This window comes from Aquarana catesbeiana, linkage group LG04, assembly GCF_042186555.1.
Source record: "Aquarana catesbeiana isolate 2022-GZ linkage group LG04, ASM4218655v1, whole genome shotgun sequence".
In the NCBI taxonomy this organism is placed as follows: domain Eukaryota; kingdom Metazoa; phylum Chordata; class Amphibia; order Anura; family Ranidae; genus Aquarana; species Aquarana catesbeiana.
In genome coordinates this window covers 219,717,888-219,737,230 of record NC_133327.1, presented here as the reverse complement: position 1 = coordinate 219,737,230, position 19,343 = coordinate 219,717,888, and the positions used below count along the sequence as shown (strand labels likewise).

General features: G+C 45.4%; 1 protein-coding gene across 10 annotated transcripts in view; it reads left to right on the top strand.

Annotated features, from left to right (window-relative positions):
* The first annotated feature begins 7,736 nt into the window (after nt 1–7,736).
* PHC3 (polyhomeotic homolog 3) overlaps nt 7,737–19,343 on the top strand; it is a 133,621-nt gene continuing 122,014 nt past the window's right edge. For 2 of the 10 annotated variants that reach the window (XM_073626183.1, XM_073626185.1), the window contains exons 1-2: nt 7,759–7,874; nt 10,540–10,623. Coding sequence is in view for 4 of the 10 variants with exons in the window: in XM_073626187.1 (XP_073482288.1) it covers nt 7,812–7,870 (59 nt within the window). In the remaining 6 variants the exon portion in view is untranslated. Of the gene's footprint in view, nt 7,875–10,539; nt 10,624–19,343 lie in introns of all 10 variants that reach the window. The other 8 variants (XM_073626181.1, XM_073626186.1, XM_073626180.1 and 5 more) reach the window with 6 other exon arrangements.

The window sequence follows — 19,343 nt, the reverse complement described above, 5'->3', positions numbered from 1 at the left end:
TTAGGAAACAGCGATCACAGGTCAATTAGCTTCAGTATAAATCACACAAATAGGAAACATAACGGGAATACAAAGACACTGAATTTCAAAAGAGCCAACTTCCCTAAACTACAAACCTTGCTAGAAGACATTAATTGGGATAAAATCTTAGGAACAAAGAACATGGAGAAGAGATAAATAAGTGCATTAGCCAGTGCATCCCATTGGGAAATAAATTTAAAAGAGCGAACAAAAGTCCTGGGTGGCTTAACTCCAATGTGAAAATGCATATAAAAGCAAAGAAGAAGGCATTTAAAAAATACAAGGTTGAGGGATCATCATCAGCATTCAAACTTTACAAAGAATGCAACAAGAAATGCAATTAGGGCGGCTAAGATAGAACACGAAAAAACACATAGCGGAGGAGAGCAAAAAAAATCCAAAGAATTTCTTTAAGTATATAAACAGTAAAAAATGGAGGACAGACTATATTGGTCCCATAAAGAATGAGGAAGGGAATCTGGTTACAAAGGATGGTGAGATGGCGAAGGTATTGAATTTATACTCCTCCCCAGTCTTCACGAGGGAATCGGGGGGCTTCAGTAACCAAAACTGCAGTGTTTTTCCTCATGACACATCACAAGAAGCACCCTTATGGGTAACAGAGGACAGAATTAGGAATAGACTTGAAAAACGTAACATTAATAAGTCACTGGGACCAGATGGCTTGCACCCGAGGGTCCTTAGGGAACACAGTCAAGTAATTGCCAGACCATTGTTCCTAATTTTTACTGACAGTCTACTGACTGGAATGGAACCAGCTGATTGGAGAGAAGCCAATGTAGCACCAATATTTAAAATGGGCCAAATACTTCCCTGGGAATTACAGACCAGTTAGCCTAACATCAATAGTATGCAAGCTCTTGGAGGGGATGATAAGGGACTATATACAAGATTTTAGTAATGAAAATGGTATCATTAGCAGTAATCAGCATGAACTCATGAAGAATCATTCTTGCCAAACCAATCTATTAACCTTCTATGAGGAGGTGAGCTGCCATCTAGAAGGAAGGCCCGTAGACGTGGTGTATCTGGATTTTGCAAAAGCATTTGACACAGTTCCCTATAAATGTTTACTGTACAAAGTAAGGTCAGTTGGCATGGACCATAGGGTGAGTACATGGATTAAAAACTGGCTACAAGGGTGATAAATGGGGTGTACTCGGAATGGTCAGGGGAATAAAGTGGGGTCCCCCAGGATTAAGTCCTGGGACCAATCCTGTTTAATTTGCTCATAAATGACCTGAAGGATGGGGTAAACAGTTCAATCTATTTGCGAACGATACTAAGCTAAGCAGGGCAATAACTTCTCCGAAGGATGTGGAAACCTTGCAAAAAGATCTAAACAAATTAATGGGGGGGCGGCAACTACATGGCAAATGAGGTTCAATGTAGAAAAATGCAAAATAATGCATTTGGGTGGCAAAAATACTGTGGGGAGAACCTCTGGGGGAATCTAGGATGGAAAAGGACCTAGGGGTCCTAGTAGATGATAGGCTCAGCAATGGCATGCAATGCCAAGCTGCTGCTAACAAAGCAAACAGAATATTAGCATGCATTAAAAAGGGAATTAATTCCAGAGATAAAACGATAATTCTTCCGCTCTACAAGACTCTGGTCCGGCTGCACCTAGAGTATGCTGTCCAGTTCTGGGCACTAGTCCTCAGGAAGGATGTACTGGAAATGGAGCGAGTACAAAGAAGGGCAACAAAGCTGATAAAGGGTCTGGAGGATATTAGTTATGAGGAAAGGTTGCGAGCACTGAACTTATTCTCTCTGGAGAAGAGACGCTTGAGAGGGGATATGATTTTAATTTACAAATACCATACTGGTGACCCCACAGTAGGGATAAAACTTTTTCGCGGAAGGGAGTTTAACAAGACTCGTGACCACTTATTAAAATTAAAAGAAAAGAGGTTTAATCTTAAACTATGTAAAGGATTCTTTACAGTAAGAGCGGCAAGGATGTGGAATTCCCTTCCACAGGTGGTGGTCTCAGTGGGGAGCATTGATAGTTTCAAGAAACTATTAGATAAGCACCTGAACGACCACAACAAACAGGGATATACAAGGTAATACTGACATACAGTATAATCACACACATAGGTTGGACTTGTGCAACCGCACCTACTATGCATCTATGTGATCAGCTGTGACTGGACATGGTAAAGGGCTGCTGTGATGGGCCTAACCTTGGTCATCTGTTCCTAAATGACACAGTGATCACAGAGGGCACACGAGAGGCATGTTCTGAGAGGTCATCCATGGACCCCTTCCCAGAACAACAGAGCCAGGCTGTAGCCATCTTTCGGCTATGGTGCAGTATTGAAGTGGTTAAAGGGGAACTTCATCCTGTATTTTAAAAATTAAGAGTCAGCAGCTACAAATACTGTAGCTGTTGACTTAAAAAAAAAACAGGTACTTACCTGCCCATGGAGTACAGCACTGTCTTCCCGCAGCTAATCCCTCTCCTTGTTGTTGGATCCCCAGTGCTGCCATCTTGGATTGTGACATCCAGATAAGCCCAGGTTCACACTGTCTGCGGGAATTAAATCTGAACTCGCTCGATTTCATTCCCGCATGTCAGTCCCGACTTCGAGGGCGATTTCAGAGACACACAGATGTCAATGGAAATCGCACCCTGAAATCACCAAAAGTAGTACAGAAACTACTGTAGCGCTGGTAGATATTTAATCTACTGCTGATAGGTAAATTTAGTGGGTTATCTGTTCATATATAGTCAGATTTGCCTCTGTTCCAGCTCGGCTGAGTTGCATGTAATTTCACACTGTGCCTGTGGGTGTCGTTGTTACTATGGGCCAATGTTGGAAAGGCAACATGTTGAAGTGTATAAGTGCTCCTCTGTCTTGGAGATAACTCGGTGGAGGTGGTCCTCCGAGTTGCATTCTGGATGAGGGTATTTATGGGACAGACGCCATGTTTCAGGGTTTTTTTTTCCATCCACCTGCTGGCCCTCCTGGCCGACAGGTATGCGCTAAGAGTACTACCTTGTGGTCCTCCAATCGGGAGGCCCATGGTGCTGCGGCGTGTGGTTGGGCCCAGAGGCTTGTCTGGGGCCTACTACAGCGGCAGAGGAATGGTCCTGGGATGTCTATCCTGTGTGAAGAAGCTGGACAACTGAGAAGATCCCAGAGGAGGACCCGTTATGGAAGGATCATGCAGAGTGCTGGTCTGGAGAGGGGCCTGGTGACTCAGTTGGAGGACGTATCCTAAAGTAATCCTACCGCATAGTACCGCCGGGTTGGCTTAAAGGTCCTGGTGCTGTGTTCGTTGTTCATTGAGAACCAATACATCCTGTGGCAGAGGATCGTACGGGTTTTGTTTCAATCAAGTCTGTGGCAGAGACTTTTGTTCGTGCTGCGTACTGGCTGCTAGGTTAGTGAGAGAAACCTATCCAGGTGGGCAAAGATTCAACTCTACAGAGAGAGGATATTCAGCTACAAGTTTTCAATCCCTAATGCTACACAAAGAATATTAAGAAAAGGTATTTGAGCTTCCCTGCAACTTTCCTTCTACCTCTTTCCTGCTACTTCCTTCAATTTACGTTCATTAAAGCATTGGAAAAGATACTCAAGTGTCCGGTGCCTACATTGTATATGGTAAACTCAACGGGACCCTAGACCTGGTTCCGGTGAAATAGAGGTAAAGAAGGTGACGGTAACAGCCCCCTTAAACCAGCAGCTCCACCGAGAGTTACATGTGGGGGCTTCGTCCGGGATTTGTTAGCCGTCAACCTCCCGCAACCCTGAGAAGTGTTTCACCGGGAGTTTACTTTGGAATGGATTGCTGGACTTTGTCATTTTTCAGGAGAAGAAGGGGTTAAAGTTGCAGGACTTTATTTCTGACTGCGTGGGCTGTGGGTGAGAAGTAAAAACCCAGGAGCTACGTGATCAGAAGAACAAGTGGGAGAAGCCTAACCTATTTGTTGCCGCGTGGGACGCGTGTGTGTTAGCGCCAAAGAAGAGAGGCCTCGTGATCGTGCTGAAAAGATCATAGTGCGGCCATGTCTTTTTCGTTGATACAGCAAACTGTGGGACCTAAGATGTTCCCTACGAGTACCGCTGTGGGTGCTATGCTGACCAGAACCTTGCTGACAGATACCGGTATTCGTCTGAAACCGCAGGGGAGGTTTGTTCTCTACACAGTCAGAGATATTGAAGGGCTGGGCATGCTTTGCCACAAGTGTGAAGGACTGGCCATACATCTCCGTCCATTTGGTCGTTGTTTGCATTGCGGAGAATATTTGTTCATAGTAGAGCAACCTACTATGTCGCCCCGTGCTTATCGGGTGGACTGGGCTACAGGTATTGCCACAGTAGAAGCTGCTACTATTGCTTCTGGAGAACGACAGGCCGTGATTTTGTCTGTTGCCACCGAGAGTGTTCCTGAGGGAGATACCGCTGTCACTACTTCATCAGCGGACATTACTTTGATTTCTGCGTCCACTACAACTATCCCCGTTGCACCTGTGCAGAGGAAGGTGGGATATGTAAAGGCTTCCCGCGGCCGTGGTCGAGGCCTACCCCAGAGACTACCCGAACCGGAGCCGGAGAAATATATGGATCCGGAGAAGTCCATGTCAGGAACGGGTGAGAGATCAGAGGGAAACATATCTGGGACTCTGTGTAAATATTTGCCAGCAGAGGAGTTGAGAGATTCTGAGATAGATTCCATGTCGGATCTCTCCGGAGATGATGATTTATTTGAGACTATGTCACAGGAACTGTTATGGGCTCAGGGTGAAGATGTTGCTTCTGCCTTGACTTTCTCAGAGTGGACAGCCCTAGATTCTGGGAAGACATCACCTTGTGTGGAGCCACACAGTACTATCAAGGAGACATTGCCTAAAGTTGCTACTTTGCTTCCGACACCCGTCGGGTCTATGGTGAGCAAATCACTGAACTCTTGTGTGCCTCCTGGTTTGGGGAAAAATAGATCTTTGCCTAAACTTGCACGTTTGCAGAGAGTGCTTAACAAACGTGTTGCTACGGAATATGGCCTGGAGTTTCCCTATGTTACTCAGGACATTATGCAAGAAATTGAGGCCAACCGGGAGCTCTGGTACAGTGAAGCTGTTTGGGACTATTTGTCTGTGCCTAAGCCTTTCCGGAAAACTGGATATTCTGTTGCCATGGACGAACGCTTCAGTCCTACACTGGAACTATGGTCGGCACATCTATGCTGACAAAGTGGTCATTTGCAGGCCCGAAAAAGATGATATTGTGTACTTTATCACTACAGTGGATAAACTGGGAAAGAAACTGACATTGCCAGATCCCCGGTTTTATTGGTGATTATGAACAAAGAACTTTGGGGTGTATAGTTAGATAGTGTCAGTGTCTAGAGATCTTTGTGGTCAAGAGATAATGTTTATCCCAGCGCTTCTAAATCCAAAGACTCTTTACTAGTTGGATTTTTTTTATTGAAAGGAGGTGATTTGCCTAAAAACAGGGATGGACTTCTAAAGTTACTTTAGTTTGTTTCATTAAAAGATATACGGGAAGAGAGTGTCATTCTTCTTTTGGAATGAGACTTTGCTCCTAAAACTGTTTAATTTAGTGTGTGTCTAACTTTGTTTTTTTTTCAGAAACAATTGGATCCCTTATCAAGCTGTTAGGCTCGGTTCACACATGGGCGGCACGACTTGCAGGTCGCCTCAGCGAGGCGACCTGCAAACGACTGCCGGGGCGACTTGCGAGACGACTTCTGCATAGAAGTCTATGCAAGTCGCCCCAAGTCGCCCCCAAAGTAATACAGGAACCTTTTTCTAAGTCGGAGCGACTTGCGTCGCTCCAATTAGAACGGTTCCATAGCACAGAACGGGAGGCGACTTGTCAGGCGACTAGGTCGCCTGACAAGTCGCCCCAGTGTGAACCGAGCCTAAGGCTTTTCAGCTAGATAGATAGTGGGGGTTGTGACAGTTATAATGTGATTTTGTTTGCAGATGTGAACATACTGTTATATAAATGTTAAAACTGTAATATCTCTATACTGTCTTTCCTTCTTCTTTGCCCTTATCCAAGTTTTTAAGTTCAAATACCTACTCTCAGGCTTGGGAGCTATTTTGACAGACGTTGGGGACATCGTCTATTGTAGTGGGGGGGGGGTATGTAGCGCTGGTAGATTTTTAATCTACTGCTGATAGGTAAATTTAGTGGGTTATCTGTTCATACATAGTCAGATTTGCCTCTGTTCCAGCTCGGCTGAGTTGCATGTAATTTCACACTGTGCCTGTGGGTGTCGTTGTTACTATGGGCCAGTGTTGGAAAGGCAACACGTTGAAGTGTATAAGTGCTCCTCTGTCTCGGAGATAACTCGGTGGAGGTGGTCCTCTGTGTTGCATTCTGGGAGAGGGTATTTATGGGACAGACGCCATGTTTCAGGATTTTTTTTCCGTCCACGTGCTGGCCCTCCTGGCCGACAGGTATGCGCTAAGAGTACTACCTCGTGGTCCACGGCGCTGCGACGTGTGGGTGGGCCCAGAGGCTTGTCTGGGGCCTACTACAGCAGCAGAGGAATGGTCCTGGGCTGTCTATCCTGTGTGAAGAAGCTGGACAACTGAGAAGGTCCCAGGGGAGGACCCGTCATGGAAGGATCATGCAGAGTGCTGGTCTGGAGAGGGGCCTGGTGACTCAGTTGGAGGACGTATCCTAAAGTAATCCTACCGCATAGTACCGCCGGGTTGGCGTAAAGGTCCTGGTGCTGTGTTCGTTGTTCATCGAGAACCAATACATCCTGTGGCAGAGGATCGCACAGGTTTTGTTTCAATCAAGTCTGTGGCAGAGACTTTTGTTCGTGCTGCGTACTGGCTGCTAGGTTAGTGAGAGAAACCTATCCAGGTGGGCAAAGATTCAACTCTACAGAGAGAGTATATTCAGCTACAAGTTTTCAATCCCTAATGCTACACATAGAATATTAAGAAAAGGTATTTGAGCTTCCCTGCAACTTTCCTTCTACCTCTTTCCTGCTACTTCCTTCAATTTACGTTCATTAAAGCATTGGAAAAGATACTCAAGTGTCCGGTGCCTACATTGTATATGGTAAACTCAACGGGACCCTAGACCTGGTTCTGGTGAAATAGAGGTAAAGAAGGTGACGGTAACAGCCCGCTTAAACCAGCAGCTCCACCGAGAGTTATTGCTACACTACTTTTGGGAATTGGTGCGGCATTGCAAATGCGGCATCGCGCCGATTTGGCATGTGATTTGACATGTGAAATCGCAATCAATGTGAACCACAGCTGACTCCCTACTGATCCCACAGCACAGGGACTTGCAGACTCTGGACCCGGAAAACCTCAGGATTGTGTCGCACTGCTCAGCACTAAAAAAGTATCGCGTGCAGTGAACGGTCCAGGTAGGCGTTTTGCTTTTTCTTGCAAGGGGACTGTGCTGAAATAGCCTCCTAACCACACCTGGTGCAAATAAACCCTGAAGGAGAATACAGAGAATCATATTGTAAAACGTGGGGCCAGTTTATGGGGGGACAGGGATGACTAAAATGCTAAAAATAAAATAACAACTGGAGTTCCACTTTAAAAATGTTGCCACCAGGAAAGGAATAAAGCAGGAAATCACACAACGTGCTGCTGTCAGCTCAGCGATATGAAATGGCACAGTATAGTATCAGTGAGAGGAATGGTAGCGGGGACCCGGATGTGGAAGATCCAGCGGGTAAGTGCGTGGTGGAGGTGCCAGCAGCGTCCACGTGTGGGGTTAAATGCCCTCGCCAGCTGATAGTCACACTGCACCATGACGCATGCGCAGCGACACCTAGTGACGGAGGACAGAACATGGCGGAAACCCAGTGAGTAAGTGAGTGAGCGAGCAGTGCGGGTTATATGGAGAAGGTGGTGGGAGGGGGCGGTGATAGAGAGCAGAGGGGGAAGTATATAGACTGTATAGAGGAGAGCAGACGCCGGGTGTGGCCGCACTGACACATACATACACAAATACACATGACCTGCGGAGATCGGATCACATTTCATCCTCTACTCAACTATTGAGTCACCAGCCTGGAATGTGAGGATCACTCATAGATCACACACATAGGTGATACATTCCAGGCATCGCATTGTACAATCAGGGGACAGCCTTGTCACCCCCCAAGGTCCACATTGGGAAGGATTGTCCCAGCTGTGCCCCCCCACACCCACCTTCCAATGTATATGATCCCTCAAAGTGGTGTCCTTATATTGTAAGCCACACATTCCTGTACAGATGGCTGTATTTGTAATTGGGTGCTGAAGTGACCATCGGCTGGAACTGTGTGTAGAGAGAGTAATGTCACCAGCACACCAAGATCCCTAGAAACGAGTCCAAAGCTTTAATCACTTCAGCCCCTTAATGACCAGGCCATTTTTGTGTGATATGGCTCTGCGTTCCTTTAACTGACAATTGCGCGGTCATGTGACATTGTCCCCAAACAAAACAGCCTTTTTTTGGTGGTATTTGATCACCCCTGCGTTATTTATTTTTTGTGCTATAACCAAAAAGCAACAATTTTGAAAAAAAAAAAAGGGAGTTATTTACTAAAGGCAAATCCACTTTGCACTACAAGTGCACTTGGAAGTGCAGTCGCTGTAGATTTGGGGGGACATGCAAGGAAAATAAAAAACAGTATTTTTGCTTGTACTTGATTGGATGATAAAATCAGCAGAGCTTCCCCTCATTTCAGATCTTCCCCTCAGATCTACAGTGACTGCACTTCCAAGTGCACTTGTAGTACAAAGTGGATTTGCCTTTAGTAAATAAACCCCATTGTTTTTTACTTTCTGCTATAAAACATATTCAATAAAAACATGTAAAAAAAAGAATCAAATTTCTTCATCGTTTTAGGCCAATTTGTATTCTGCTACATATTTTTGGAAAAAAAAATCACAATTAGTGTATATTGATTGGTTTGTGCAAAAGTTGTAGCGTCTACAAACTATGGGATAGATTGAGGGACTTTTTTTTTTTCTTACTAGTAATGGCAGCAATCAGCGATTTTTAGCGGGACCGTGGCATTGTGGTGGACAAATTGAACATGGAGTGACACTTTTTGGGGACCAGTGACACCAATACAGCGATCAGTGCTAAAAAAAATGCACTGACACTGTATAAATGACACTGGCAAGGAAGGGCTTAACATCAGGGACAATCAAAGGGTTAAATGTGTGTTCCCTATGTGTGCTTTCTTACTGTGTGGGGGATGCTGACACTAGACACAGAGAGAGATTGGTGTTCCTGATTAGTAGGAATCACAGATCTCTCTCTTCCTCTGTGACAGAACACAGTCTCCTTTGTTTACATAGGCAGACCGCTGTTCTGTCATTCCCGATTTCGGGTAGCCAGCGGCCGCCGGACCCGCTGACTGGCTTTCGCTGTGTCCAATCGCAGCAGGAGCTGGTAGCAGGTGGCAGACCAGGGAGCGTAAACAACGTACAGGTACGTTTCACGCGGTGGGGCCGCCCTGCCGCAGTATATGTTTGATGGGTGGTCTGGAAAGTAGGTAATCAGCAATCACATCATTACAGCAGAAAGCAACGTAACACAGAATAATTTGGAGGTTGGGTGACATACAGTATAATAACTTTAAAAGTCACCCTCCCTCACAGTGATCTGCCACTACACATTGAGTCCCACACCACCATCTCCCCTTCCTATATCAATAGGTCTGTCTCTTCCAGGTTCTTGCAGCTGACTCCTGCCCACCAGCCCCATGTGTGTCCTGCAGCCTCCTGGGATATGTGATGGGGATAACACAGGAGGCTACAGGAGCAGGAAGACTGGAGGCAGTGGGTGGGCCAGAGTTACAAAAAAAAAAAAAAAAGCCCCAGCACCCCTTTAAATGGGTCTTCAAGCACAGGGGGCAGGACTGATTTCCCGATCACGTGACCATTGTGACTGGCTGTCACAGTTGTCACACGATCAGGTGCCTATCCAGGCCAATCATGACTACATACCGAGAGCTGGCTTTGAAGGATCGGTCACTGTAGTGGAAGCGTGCTTTCTGCACAGAAACCTCGACCATCCACAGACACGTATGTGCACAATGTGAGTGGAAAAGCCCACCCTCTTTGCCACCCGCATATGTGTTTTGTGGGAAGCAAGTGGTTTAGTAGTGGAGAGGGGAGGGTTGCAGAGGGAAAAGTTAAAGCAGTATTAAACCCAAAAGCAAACATTATATTGCAGCTTTTTTTTTTTTTTTTAGACGCGATCACTGTATTTACTTTTTTAGGCTTTCTTTCTTCTATTTTCATCTGGTGATCCAGCCAGCAGGTCTATTGTTTTTTTTACAGCACAAGCTCTCCAGCAGAATTATCCCAAAAGGAAAAACAGTTTTCTGTAACTGATTAGAAAGTGTGAGCTAGAGGTTGGCTTCGATTTTAGTGGTTATAAATCTGCTAATGCATTTAACACTCCCCTTCCCAGACTGACAATGCTGCTGTATGCTGTGCCTCTTGTCCTCATTTCTTGTTGTGTCTCACTTATATAGGAGGTGTGTTATTGGCCAGATCGCCAGGTGAAAACTGAGGGAAAAACAAAATAAAACTGATGCAGCCACCACATCAATTAATTGGTAAGCTGCAATATAATACATTTTTAGTTTAATGTGAAACACTTGAATGACAATTGTGCAGTCATGCAACACTGTACCCAAACAAGATTTTTGGCATTTTTTTTTCATACAAAGAGAGCTTTGTTTTGGTGGTGTTTAATCATCACTGGGTTTTTCATTCTTTGCTAAATAAACGAAAAAAGACCAATAATTTGGAAAAAAAAGATAATAGCTTGTTATAAAATTTTGCAAACAGGTAATTTTTCTCCTTCACTGATGAGGCAGCACTGATGGGCATTGATAGGCACTACTGATGAGGTGTCACTGGTGAGCACTGATTAGGATGAAGCTGCACTAATAGGCAGCACTGTTTGGAAGCACTGGTGGGCACTGTTGGGAATGCACTGATAATCTGTGCCTTGATTATCAGTGTACATGTCCTTTTTACAATAGCCGGTTATCAGCTCTCTTCTTCCTTCAGCTTGAGGAAAGGAATGCCAATAACCGACTTCTGTTAATATCATGATAAGCTGTGATGGGACACAGCTGATCACGTGGTAAAGAGCCACTGATTGGCTCTTTACCTCAATCTGTGATCAGCAGTGTCTTTACCTCAATCTGTGATCAGCAGTGTCAGGAGGACACTGCGATCACATAGTAAGCCACCCACACGCTACAGCGGGCGCGATCACGGAAGGACCTCATATGAAGGCCTTTCAAAACTAGCCAGCCACGCTGTACACATCATTCAGCTATAGCATGGTCGGCAAGTGGTTAAAGGCAGATTTTTTTATAAATAACAAACATGTCATACTTGCCTACTATGTGAAGTGGATTTGTAGAGAGCAGCCCCTATCCTCCTCCTCTTGGGTCTTGTGGTCCTGACCCCTCCCTCTTGCCCCCAGAGCAAGCTGCTTGCTCTGAGGTCACCCAAGCAGGCTCCCTCCCAGGCCCCTACTCCGTGTGTCTATTCATACACAGAGCCACGGCTCGGCCCCGCCCCCTCTCTCTCCTCATTGACTCACTAGCTGTGATTGACAGCAGTGGGAGCCAATGGTCCCTTGTAAGTATTAGGGGGGCAGGGGATGCTACTTCACACAGAAGGTTTTACCTTCATGCATACGGTACAATGCCTTTACAAGTACTTAAATACCCCTTTAATTTTAGGAGTGAAGGTCTGATAAAATTTTTTTTCTATCAAATACTTACCGTAATTTCCCTTTCTTGATGGACTCCATGGCAGCCTATGTGTGTGTTTACCCCACCTCCTCCCCAATGCTATAGGACTCCATTCCCATTAATTTGAGCCCACAGCCAGAGACTGCATTCCGTAACTAGCCAGCTCTTGAATCACGGGTGGGAACTCTGTCTGCCATGGAGTCCATCAGGAAAGGAAAATTACGGTAAGTATTTGATAGAAAATTTACAGTTTTCCTGACAGACTCCATTGCAGCATACATGTGAGAAATAACTATCCAAACCACACGGGCGAGATTGCTGAACAAAAAATATTTGTATTTGCTCCGTCAACTGACAGGATTCTTAAACCAAAGTTCACAGAAGATAAGGATGTGGGTTTCACGCAATAATGGGCCATGAAGGTGTTGATAGAGGCCCACGAGGCCGCCCTGCAAATGACGTCTGGAGCCTCATGTTGGGCCGCCGCCCAGAAAGTCGAGATGCCCCTGGTCAAATGTGCTGTCACCGCCTCGGGAGGAGCCAAGCCCTTTGCCTATAGGCCTCCTGGATGTTCTGGACAATCCAGGAGGCAATCATTCTGGACGATGCACAGTTCCCCTTGTTTTCCCGGAGAACAGAGTGAATAGATGATCCGAGCGCCTAAAGGCGGACGTAGCTTGAATATACTCTTTTAGTGTTTCCCCCACATTTAGTGGGTGAGCTTCCGAGGCCTCTGGAGCTTTGAATGTAGGAAGGACAATCTCTTGGTTTTCATAGAAGACCGACGTGACCTTGGGATTTGAGTCAAGCATGGGTATGAGTACCACTCAATCCAGGAAAAAAGGTCAGAAATAGTTCTTTGTGGCCGAAAGCCCCAATCTCTGAAAATTTTGGCCAATGTGATCGATACGAGGAAGGTGGCTTTGGCAGAGAGATCCTTAATAGATGTCGGGCCACCTGCCATGGTACTGAGCTCTGAGAGTGAATCGAGGACAAGGGGAAGACCCCACTTGGAAAATCTCGGCTTCCTTTTGGGGCCTAAGTTTGACCAGCCTACAAAACTCCTGAAAAGGCCGACACTTGGACCCTAAGGGAGCTGACTGACAGAGCCAGCTCAAGTCCTGACTGTAAGAATTCCCTAATTTCCTGCACTCCTGGGTCTCTGTATAGTCTTCCTGCGGAGGATGAGAACTCCACAAACTTGACCCATATTCTTCCATAGATTATATTCGTGCTCGCCCTTCTTGAACTCATGAGGGTGGAAATGACACCTGATGCACAGCCAAGGGCTTCCAGCCTCTCCCTCTCAAGAACCAGACCATCAGCCTCAATCGTGCTGGGCATGGATGCAGAGCTGCCCCCTGGGACAGAAGGTCCGGTCTGAGGAGAATCGGTACCGGGTCCTGAAAGCTGAGTTGGGTTAGGAGGGGAAACTTAAAGCATTCGAATCCACTCCCAACTTCCAACAAAACTTTTTGTGTGTGCTGGGGAGAAGTTGCCCCTGCTTGTTGTATGTGTGGGAAAAACCTTTACAGCTCATTTCTCACAGCAAAAACATGAATTGTAACACATGGTATGGTGTGAGTTACGTTAAAGTGTTTTTGGCAGGTACCCGTCCCCACTTCTGAGAGATCTCGCCGCGGCAAGATCATTTGGAAATTCGTCTCCCTCCTCTTTCCTCCGCCCCTGGGACATTGAGAAAGCTCCACGCGCTCACGCATGCGCAGTAGGGAATCGGCTGTGAAGCCACAAGGCTTCCCTGCCTGTTTCCTTTACAGGCAATGGCGGCAGCAGCACCTGAGAGTAGAGGTCGACCGATATATCGGCTGATATTTGGCGTTTTTTAATTAGTCGGCATCGGCCGATTGTGTTGATAAAAAAAGGACGATTATAACTTCAGCGCAACTTGCAAATGACTTCTGTACTAGAAGTCAATGCAAGTTGCCTGAAGTCTTCTGTGGAACAACTTCTCTCCTCCCTGGGCAGCCTGCCAAGTCTGATAAAAGAAGCTAAAGAGATACAGTGTTTCTACTTATCAATTAACTGAACTCCTTGTGTAGGAGTTCTCAGTTTAACCATTTAAAGACTAAATCTTTTCTGACACTTGTTGCTTACAAGTAAAAATCCTGAAAAGAATAAAAAAGAATACACTAATGAATTAAAAAAAACTAAGTAAAGTTAGCCCATTTTTTTTCGTCAAAAAGTTTTGATTACCTGTTTTTGTGTATTTAATATTTAAGATATAGTTTGATTTTTTTTTTTTAATCTAAATTATACATACAAGTGAACTGATTGGAGGTTTGTTTTGTTTAATAAATGTTTAAATGAAAAAAATTTTCTGTATTACTTAAGGCTGCTTCCACACTGGAGCGGACATGCGTTGACGGTAAAACACTGCTAGTTTTAGCGGCGCTTTACCGTCATTTTAGTGGCGCTATTCGGCTGCTAGCGGGGCGCTTATAACCCAGCTAGTGGCCGAGGAAGGGGTTAAATGCGGCCGTGAAGCGCCGCTGCCGAAACACTTTGCAGTCGCTTTGGCAGCGGTGCACATTCATTTCAATGGACAGGAGTGGTGGAGCAGCGGTATACACCGCTCCAAAGATGCTGCTTGCAGGACTTTTTTTTTTAACATCCTGCCAGCGCATCGCCTCAGTGTGAAAGCACTCGGGCTCTCACACTGAGACTGCAGGGGAGCCGTTTTGCAGGCACTTTGCAGATGCTATTTTTAGCCCAAAAGCGCCTGAAAAACGCCCCAGTGTGAAAGGGGTCTAACTGTTAGATTTTATGAGATGAAGGGAAAAAAAAAAAAAACGGCCTAACATATCGGCCCAAAAAAATCGGCATCATATATCGGCCATCGGCCACCGCGATTTCTAAATATCGGCATCGGCCAGAGAAAAACCCATATCGGTCGACCTCTACCTGAGAGCCGATGGAAACATCGGCTGGGGTGCCAACATCGCTGGATTCCAGGACAGGTAAATATCCTAATATTAAAAGTCAGCAGCTACAGTATGTGTAGCTGCTGACTTTTACATTTTTGCTGGGGGGGTGGAACTCCGCTTTAATTTAGGAACTTCTATCCAGCTGAGCTTCCATTCCCTGGTCAGAATAAACAACAATAGTATAGCTTTTTAGTGCTTCAAACTGCACTCATACTAGAAAAAAGTAGGTATTCCATTAGGGGCATTTTCTGAAAGCAATGGGCCTGTGTGCAAGATCACAAGTTGGGGGCTCCTGCCTGAGAAAAAAGCGAGGCATGCAAAAATTGGGTGTGGTTTTCATTGTTCTGAATATTGTCCGTGGTTTGAAGCAGTGGTTCTCAACTCCTGTTCTCAGGACCCACTAATGCCTTGTTTCCACCGAGTGGATTGGTTCGGGTCGGATCGGTTTGGACAGCCTAGAATGGTCCGGCCTATTCAGGCGAGCGTTTCCACTGCAAGTCGGACCGACAGGGGCCATACGTGGGTTTAGAAAAAATGCCGTCATAGCGTCACACGTTCACCAATCAGTGGAATGTATCGTAGCTCCGCCCTAACCGAACCATTCCATTTTCTATGGCCCCACATCTGAAGCAGGACCCTGAATGGAACGGTTCGGTTCGGTTGTATGGGCCGCTTTCATAATGGAGACACCCAAAATAGCGTACCGTACCGAACCAAACCGATCCACTCGGTGGAAACGAGGCATAAGAGGCCAGGTTTGCAAGGTAACTGAAATGCATCACATGTGATATAATTTGCTGCTCAGTGATTGCAGTATTCTAGTTTGCATCTCCCCAAGGTAATACTTAAAACCTGGCCTGTTAGTGGGTCCTGAGGACAGGAGTTGAGAATCACTGGTTTAAAAGGGAAACAGTATGCAGGGGTTCAGTAGTCAAGGCAGAGTTCAGAGATTAGTAGTAAGGCTGGGTTCACATATATGCGAATTGGATGCGTTTTACACCGCATCCAATTTGCATAACATCTGAGTGTGACTGGTTTTCAATAGCGTTTACACATGTCCGGGTGGCTGCAGTGTGAATTTGAAAAGGGTCCTGTGCATTTTTGAGTCCGGTTCAGGTGCAAATTCAGGGAAAAATTTGCACCTAAATCAGTAAACACAAACGCATAGGACACCGGACTGCAAACCGCAGCCAGACCTGTGTGAACCCAGCCTTAGTGATGCAGAGTACAAAGGTCAGTAGTATGTAAGACAGAGTTCAAAGGTCAGGAGTAAATGGCGCAGAATTCAGAGATCAGTAGTAAGTGAGACAGAGTTCAGGGGTCAAAGAGTAAGTGACGCTGAGGTTAGTAGTAAGTGACCCTCTACCTCAAAGTTCAGCCCTCCCCTGCACAGCTTACCAGTAGAAGTAAATTCTGTATCCAGTGAAACTCTGGACCTACTGCGCATGTGCTGATTCAACAAGTTATGCTCAACTGATCAATGACATTGCTGGAAAAGGAGTCGCTGTGGGCCGCATATACCAATCAAGACAAATGTGACACTGTTGTCTCTAGGTCCAAAAGTTAATTCTTGTCAAAAAGAATGTTATGAAGAAGGCAGGATATCCCTGTAAAGACAATATAAAACCAGACTACTCATTACACATGAAATATAAAGAATGAAGAAATAGAGGATGAGACTGATGTGACCATTGAATTATAACAATTATTTTATTAATACACAAATCCTTAAAAACACATCATGGTGAAATTAAAAGCTCCCAACTATATCCAAAAAATATGCTAAAATCATAATCTATAGATACGTACAAATTAAGACGCAATATATGTTTTTAAGATTTTGTGTGTTAATAAAATATATATGCTACAGTATATTTCATTGGTTATAGCAGCCTCACCCCTCCTTTCTTCAATCTTTATATTACATGTTCTATGAGTAGAATGTTGGGAGTTTTCTAAACTCTAATCAGGCTTTTTTTAGTTGGATTACATAACAATTAATCCCCGTCAATTGGGGAAGGAGCCGAGTGGGAGCCAAACCCCCACATCTATACTATGTAACCAGTGGGTGCCACCAAAGCGCCTGCTGGTTGACAGCTGTCATCTCATAGGGAGAGGAAAGGATGTTTCATTTGATCCTCTCTCACCACCAAATTTTTTTGTAAAAAATTTTCTGTATAAGGCCCCTTTCACACTGGGGCGGTGGGGGCGTCGGCGGTACAACAGCGCTATTTTTAGCGCTGCAGTACCGTCGTTCTTGCAGCGGTGTTCGGCCGCTAGCGGTTCGGTTTTAACCCCCGCCGGCGGGCGAAAAAGGGTTAAATCCGCTCGTACAGCGCGGCTATAGCCGCGGTATTACCGCGGTATAGCCGCGCTGTCCCATTGATTTCAATGGGCAGGAGCGGTTTAGGAGCGGTGAATACACCGCTCCTTCCCCGCTCCAAAGAAGCGGCTCGCAGGACTTTTTTTACCGTCCTGCGAGCGCACCGCTTCAGTGTGAAAGCCCTCGGGCTTTCACACTGAACAAACAGCGGAGGCTGTTTAGGGGCGGTTTTCAGGCGGTATTTTTAGCGCAATACCGCCTGAAAACCGCTCCAGTGTGAAAGGGGCCTTACTTAAGGCTGCTTCCACACTGGAGCGGACATGCGTTGACGGTAAAACACTGCTAGTTTTAGCGGCGATTTACCGTCATTTTAGTGGCGCTATTCGGCTGCTAGCGGGGCGCTTATAACCCAGCTAGTGGCCGAGGAAGGGGTTAAATGCGCCCGTGAAGCGCCGCTGCCGAAACACTTTGCAGTCGCTTTGGCAGCGGTGCACATTCATTTCAATGGGCAGGAGTGGTGGAGCAGCGGTATACACCGCTCCAAAGATGCTGCTTGCAGGACTTTTTTTTTAACATCCTGCCAGCGCATCGCCTCAGTGTGAAAGCACTCGGGCTCTCACACTGAGACTGCAGGGGAGCCGTTTTGCAGGCACTTTGCAGATGCTATTTTTAGCCCAAAAGCGCCTGAAAAACGCCCCAGTGTGAAAGGGGAAGGAGCCAAGTGGGAGCCAAACCCCCACATCTATACTATGTAACCAGTGGGTGCCACCAAAGCGCCTGCTGGTTGACAGCTGTCATCTCATAGGGAGAGGAAAGGATGTTTCATTTGTTTCATGTTTCATTTGATCCTCTCTCACCACCATTCCCCCAGTGCACAATCTTCCCCATATCAAGTTCTAGATGGATCTTTGTTGCAGCTCTAGCACTTGTGATGTAAGGAAACTGGACATTAGGGGAGCAGAAGCGGGAAAGGATCAAAGGAAACATCCCTTCTTTTCCCTGTGGGCAGTGAGCTGCCCCCCGGTAGCGCCCACTGGTTACATAGTATTGATACCCAGCAGCTGTAGGGTTCGGTTACCACTCAGCTTCTTCCCTAACAATTATGTGCAGTCCACTTGGCTCTTTTGCCAAACACAGAACCGGCATCTCACTATGTTGTGCACCCCCTGGGGGCTGTGTGCACAACATAGTGAGATGCACAAACCCATAGAAGAAACACCTCTGTAGTCCATCCAAGAACAGTTTTACAGGCACAGGGATCTCTGTGGCTCCCTGAGGTCCTCTATAACATTTTTTTCTCTGTGACATATTAGGATATCTATACTACGTATGGTATCATAACTTTTTGAAGACACAGTAAACCCTCTCTCCAGTATTCCCAACATTTTTAACACTATTTCTGAAAATACTTATTCTTTTGACAGAGAAATGTAAGTGTTATACTCTTTGTATATACAATGTTTTACGCCAACCACCTTCATGATGCTCCATCCTGACAATATGATAATAAAGGTTCTTTCTTTAAGAGCCACCAGCTAACACTTTTATGCAGCTGGTGCCTCTCAGGCCTTACTGTCCACTTTGAGCCCCGGTGATGATCGGGATCTAATCTGAGTGGTTTACAGTTATGTGATAACTGGTAATCACATGCAGATGCTACTGCATCCTAAAAGTGGCAGTGTTTATCTGTTTTATACTGTATTTGTCAAATACAATTGCAGAATGTAAAAAAAAAAAAAAAAAGTTTTAATAATGCATTTTCTTAAGGTGTACATTACTCAGCTGCTCATAAAGAAATAGTGTAACAATTGTGAGACTTGAATGTCCATAAAAATCTTTTAGATGTACCAAAACCATATACAGTGGGAAAAATAATTATTTGATCCCCTGCAGATTTTTAAAGTTTACCCACTTACGAAGAAACAAACGGTCTATATTTGTTATCATAGGTGTATTTTAAATGTTAGAGACAGACTATCAACCAAAAATCTGCATGCTACAAATGTTATAAATTGATTTGCAGTTCAGTAAAAAAAGTTCAGTAAAAAAAGTATTTGCTCTCCTACCAACCAACAATAATTCTGGCTCCCACAGACTGGCTACAGTATGTGCTCATGTGTTACACAGATTAGTCCTGTCAATTTAAGAAGGTGCTCCTAACGACAACTCGTTATGTGTATAAAAGACACCTGTCCACAGAATCCCTTTCTTCAATTCAAACCTCACCATCATGGGCAAGACCAAAGATCTGTCAAAGGATGTTGGGGACAAGATTGTAGACCTGCACAAGGCTG